Raw genomic sequence first — 6,200 nt, 5'->3', positions numbered from 1 at the left:
TCAGGACCAGGACCAGCACTCCCTCACGCTCCGCTCGCTCACTCACTCAGTCACCCACTCACCCACCCACTCACCCACCCACCCACCCACTCACCCACCCACCCACTCACTCACCCACCCACCACTCTCAGCGCGAGTGTTTCAGGACCAGGACCAGCACTCCCTCACGCTCCGCTCGCTCAGTCACTCATTCACTCACCCACTCACCCACTCACTCACCCACCCACCCACCCACTCACCCACCCACCCACTCACTCACCCACCCACTCACCCACTCACACCACCCACTCACCCACTCACCCACCCACCCACCCACTCACCCACCCACCCACTCACCCACCACTCTCAGAGCGCGAGTGTTTCAGGACCAGGACCAGCACTCCCTCACGCTCCGCTCGCTCACTCACTCAGTCACCCACTCACCCACCCCACTCACCCACCCACCCACCCACTCACCACCACCCACTCACCCACCCACCCACCCACCCTCTCACCCACCCACTCACCCACCCACCCACCCACTCACCCACCCACCCACCCACTCACCCACCCACCCACTCACTCACTAACCCACCCACTCTCTCAGCGCGAGTGTTTCAGGACCAGGACCAGCACTCCCTCACGCTCCGCTCGCTCCGCTTGGACGACGCGGGACTCTATCGCTGTGAGGCAACCGTGGAGAGTCGGGGAGAGTTGTCCTACAGAGACATCAGCCTTGTCGTACTGGGTGAGACACAGAGAGAGACACACAGAGACACACAGAGACACACACAGCGAGTTGTCCTACAGAGACATCAGCCTCGTCGTGCTGGGTGAGACACACACACAGACACACACAGAGACACACAGAGACACACACAGAGAGTTGTCCTACAGAGACATCAGCCTTGTCGTGCTGGGTGAGAGAGACACAGAGACACACACAGAGACACACACAGAGAGTTGTCCTACAGAGACATCAGCCTCGTGGTGCTGGGTGAGAGAGACACAGAGACACACACAGAGACACAGAGACATACACACACAGAGACACACACAGAGACACAGAGACATACACACACAGAGACACACACAGAGACACAGAGACACACACACAGAGACACAGAGACACACACAGAGACACAGAGACACACACACACAGAGACACACACAGAGACACAGAGACACACAGAGACACACAGAGAGAGACACACAGAGAGTTGTCCTACAGAAACATCAGCCTCGTGGTACTGGGTGAGAGAGACACAGAGACACAGAGACACACACAGAGACACAGAGAGACAGAGACACAGAGACACAGAGACACACACAGAGACACACAGAGACACACACAGAGAGTTGTCCTACAGAGACATCAGCCTTGTCGTGCTGGGTGAGAGAGACACAGAGACACTCACAGAGACACACACACAGAGACACAGAGACACAGAGAGAGACACAGAGAGTTGTCCTACAGAGACATCACTCTGGTGGTGCTGGGTGAGACACAGAGACAAAGATCCCCCGTATAGCCTTAACAGACTGTAGGGGCAAGTGCTGTTAGCGAGCACCTATGAAGGCCGGCACGGCACACGAGGGGGTGGGGTGGCCAGCACCACGCCCGACCGCCTTTGTCTCCCCAGTGACGATGTTTACACACCGCACAAGGTACTCATTTAAGGCTGAGTCGACCTAGACACAGAGACACACACAGAGACACACACAGAGACACACACAGAGACACAGAGACACACACAGAGACACGCAGAGAGTTGTCCTACAGAGACATCAGCCTCGTGGTGCTGGGTGAGAGAGACACAGAGAGAGACACACAGAGACACACACAGAGACACAGACACAGAGACACAGAGAGAGACACAGAGAGAGAGAGACACACAGAGACACACACAGAGACACAGACACAGAGACACAGAGACACACAGAGAGACACACAGAGAGAGACACAGACACACACAGAGACACACACAGAGACACATACAGAGACATCAGCCTCGTGGTGCTGGGTGAGAAAGACACAGAGACACAGAGAGACACACACAGGGACACAGAGACACACAGAGATACACACACAGACACAGAGACACAGACACAGAGACACACACACAGAGAGACACACAGGGAGAGACACAGACACACACAGAGACACACACAGAGACACACACAGAGACACACACAGAGACAGAGACACAAAGAGACACACAGAGAGACACACAGAGAGAGACACAGACACACACAGAGACACACAGAGACACACACAGAGACACACACAGAGACACACACAGAGACACACACAGAGACACAGAGACACACACAGAGACACACACAGAGACACACACACAGACACACGCAGAGACACACGCAGAGACACACGCAGAGACACACACAGAGACACACGCAGAGACACACGCAGAGAGACACACACAGAGAGACACACACACAGAGACACAGACACAGAGAGACACACAGAGACACACACAGAGAGACACACACAGAGAGACACACACACAGAGACACACACACAGAGACACACAAACAGAGACACACAGAGAGAGAGAGAGAGACACACACACAGACACACACAGATACACACAGAGACACAGAGAGAGAGACACACACACAGAGACATAGAGACAGAGACACACACAGAGACACACACAGAGAGAGAGACACACACAGAGACACACAAAGAGTGTAGTGTATAGTGTAGTGTATAGTGTAGTGTATAGTGTAGTGTATAGAAGTGTAGTGTGTGGTGTAGTGTATAGTGTAGTGTATAGTGTCATATAGTTGTAAAGCAGACAGATTTATTGATCATGATGTATGATGCTGACTGACTCCCCCCCCCCCACTGTCCCCCCCCACTCTCCCCCCCCCCCACTATCCCCCCCCCCACCCCCCTCTCCCCCCTCCCCACTATACCCCCCCACTCTCCTCCCACTCTCCCCCCCCCACTATCCCCCCGCCCACCCCCCACTCCCCCCACCCCCCCCACTCTCCCCCCCCACTCCCCCCCCCCACCCACCCCCCACTCTCCCCCCACTACCCCCCCCCTCACCCCCCCCCCACTCTCCCCCCCCCCCCCACTATCCCCCCCCCACCCCCCTCTCCCCCCCCCCCACTATACCCCCCCACTCTCCTCCCACTCTCCCCCCCCACTATCCCCCCGCCCACCCCCCACTCCCCCCACCCCCCCCACTCTCCCCCCCACCACCCCACCCCCCCCACCACCCCCCACACTCTCCCCCCCCCCACCCCCCCACCCCCCCCCCCCACTCTCCCCCCCCCACTACCCCCCCCCCACCCCACCCCCCCCCACCCACCCCCCCCCCCCCACCCCCCCCCCACTCTCCCCCCCCCACTACCCCCCCCCCACCCACCCCCCCCCCACCCACCCCCCCCCCCACCCCCCCCCCACTCTCCCCCCCCCACTACCCCCCCCCACCCCACCCCCCCCCACTCTCCCCCCACCCCCCACCACCCCCCCACTCTCCCCCCACCCTCCTCCCCCCCCACCCCCCCACCCCCCCACTACCCCCCCCCCAGTCCCCCCCCGTGTTTCTGTCTCTCCCCGTGAGATGAACGCGACGTCTGGAACCGGACAGACGGTGACCCTCACCTGTAGGATCGAGGCCGGGTCACCCGCCCCTATAATCACCTGGTCACGGTGAGTAGCCTATAGGGTCAATCCTATAGGATCACTCCTATAGGATCACTCCTATAGGATCACGCCTATAGGGTCACCCCAGTGACCCTCATCTGTAGGATCGAGGCCGGGTCACCCGCCCCTATAATCACCTGGTCACGGTGAGTAGCCTATAGGGTCGCTCCTATAGGGTCAATCCTATAGGATCACTCCTATAGGATCACTCCGATAGGGTCACCCCAGTGACCCTCATCTGTAGGATCGAGTCTGGGTCACCCGCCCCTATAATCACCTAGTCACGGTGAGTAGTCTATAGGGTCACTCCTATAGGGTCAATCCTATAGGGTCAATCCTATAGGGTCAATCCTATAGGGTCACGCCTATAGGGTCACCCCAGTGACCCTCATCTGTAGGATCGAGTCTGGGTCACCCTCCCCTATAATCACCTGGCCACGGTGAGTAGCCTATAGGGTCGCTCCTATAGGGTCAATCCTATAGGATCAGTCCTATAGGATCACTCCTATAGGATCACCCCAGTGACCCTCATCTGTAGGATCGAGTCTGGGTCACCAACTCCTATAATCACCTGGTCACGGTGAGTAGCCTATAGGGTCGCTCCTATAGGGTCAATCCTATAGGATCAGTCCTATAGGATCACTCCTATAGGATCACCCCAGTGACCCTCATCTGTAGGATCGAGTCTGGGTCACCAACTCCTATAATCACCTGGTCACGGTGAGTAGCCTATAGGGTCAATCCTATAGGATCATTCCTATAGGATCACTCCTATAGGATCACGCCTATAGGGTCACCCCAGTGACCCTCATCTGTAGGATCGAGGCCGGGTCACCAACTCCTATAATCACCTGGTCACGGTGAGTAGCCTATAGGGTCAATCCTATAGGATCACTCCTATAGGATCACTCCTATAGGATCACGCCTATAGGGTCACCCCAGTGACCCTCATCTGTAGGATCGAGGCCGGGTCACCAACTCCTATAATCACCTGGTCACGGTGAGTAGCCTATAGGGTCGCTCCTATAGGGTCAATCCTATAGGATCAGTCCTATAGGATCACTCCTATAGGATCACCCCAGTGACCCTCATCTGTAGGATCGAGTCTGGGTCACCAACTCCTATAATCACCTGGTCATGGTGAGTAGCCTATAGGGTCGCTCCTATAGGGTCAATCCTATAGGATCAGTCCTATAGGATCACTCCTATAGGATCACCCCAGTGACCCTCATCTGTAGGATCGAGTCTGGGTCACCAACTCCTATAATCACCTGGTCACGGTGAGTAGCCTATAGGGTCAATCCTATAGGATCATTCCTATAGGATCACTCCTATAGGATCACGCCTATAGGGTCACCCCAGTGACCCTCATCTGTAGGATCGAGGCCGGGTCACCAACTCCTATAATCACCTGGTCACGGTGAGTAGCCTATAGGGTCAATCCTATAGGATCACTCCTATAGGATCACTCCTATAGGATCACGCCTATAGGGTCACCCCAGTGACCCTCATCTGTAGGATCGAGGCCGGGTCACCCGCCCCTATAATCACCTGGTCACGGTGAGTAGCCTATAGGGTCGCTCCTATAGAGTCAATCCTATAGGATCACTCCTATAGGATCACCCCAGTGACCCTCATCTGTAGGGTCGAGGCCGGGTCACCAACTCCTATAATCACCTGGTCACGGTGAGTAGCCTATAGGGTCGCTCCTATAGGGTCAATCCTATAGGATCACTCCTATAGGATCACTCCGATAGGATCACCCCAGTGACCCTCATCTGTAGGATCGAGTCTGGGTCACCCGCCCCTATAATCACCTAGTCACGATGAGTAGTCTATAGGGTCACTCCTATAGGGTCAATCCTATAAGGTCAATCCTATAGGGTCAATCCTATAGGGTCACGCCTATAGGGTCACCCCAGTGACCCTCATCTGTAGGATCGAGTCTGGGTCACCCTCCCCTATAATCACCTGGCCACGGTGAGTAGCCTATAGGGTCGCTCCTATAGGGTCAATCCTATAGGATCACGCCTATAGAGTCACTTCTATAGGGTCACCCCAGTGACCCTCATCTGTAGGATCGAGTCTGGGTCACCATCTCCTATAATCACCTGGCCACGGTGAGTAGCCTATAGGGTCGCTCCTATAGGGTCAATCCTATAGGATCACGCCTATAGGATCACCCCAGTGACCCTCATCTGTAGGATCGAGTCTGGGTCACCCGCCCCTATAATCACCTGGTCACGGTGAGTAGCCTATAGGGTCGCTCCTATAGGGTCAATCCTATAGAGTCACGCCTATAGGATCACACCTATAGGGTCACCCCAGTGACCTTCACCTGTAGGGTCGAGTCTGGGTCACCCGCCTTTATAATCACCTGGTCACGGTGAGTAGTCTATAGGGTCAATCCTATAGGATCACTTCTAAAGGATCACGCCTATAGGGTCACCCCAGTGACCCTCATCTGTAGGGTCGAGTCTGGGTCACCCGCCTTTATAATCACCTGGTCACGGTGAGTAGTCTATAGGGTCAATCCTATAGG

The 6,200-nt window shown here is 56.0% G+C and overlaps 1 protein-coding gene across 1 annotated transcript in view; it reads left to right on the top strand.

The window, feature by feature from the left end:
• The first annotated feature begins 587 nt into the window (after positions 1-587).
• LOC144955069 (neural cell adhesion molecule 1-like) overlaps positions 588-6,200 on the top strand; it is a 72,496-nt gene continuing 66,883 nt past the window's right edge. Inside the window, exons 1-2 of the mRNA XM_078885417.1 lie at positions 588-727; positions 3,544-3,664. Coding sequence (XP_078741543.1) covers positions 3,576-3,664 — 89 coding nt within the window. The 5' untranslated portion in view covers positions 588-727; positions 3,544-3,575. The remainder of the gene's footprint in view (positions 728-3,543; positions 3,665-6,200) is intronic.

The sequence above is a fragment of the Lampetra fluviatilis genome, unplaced genomic scaffold (assembly GCF_964198595.1).
Source record: "Lampetra fluviatilis unplaced genomic scaffold, kcLamFluv1.1 SCAFFOLD_271, whole genome shotgun sequence".
Lineage (NCBI taxonomy): Eukaryota > Metazoa > Chordata > Hyperoartia > Petromyzontiformes > Petromyzontidae > Lampetra > Lampetra fluviatilis.
The sequence above is the reverse complement of the archived record's forward strand: the minus strand, read 5'-3'. Positions and strand labels throughout refer to the sequence as shown.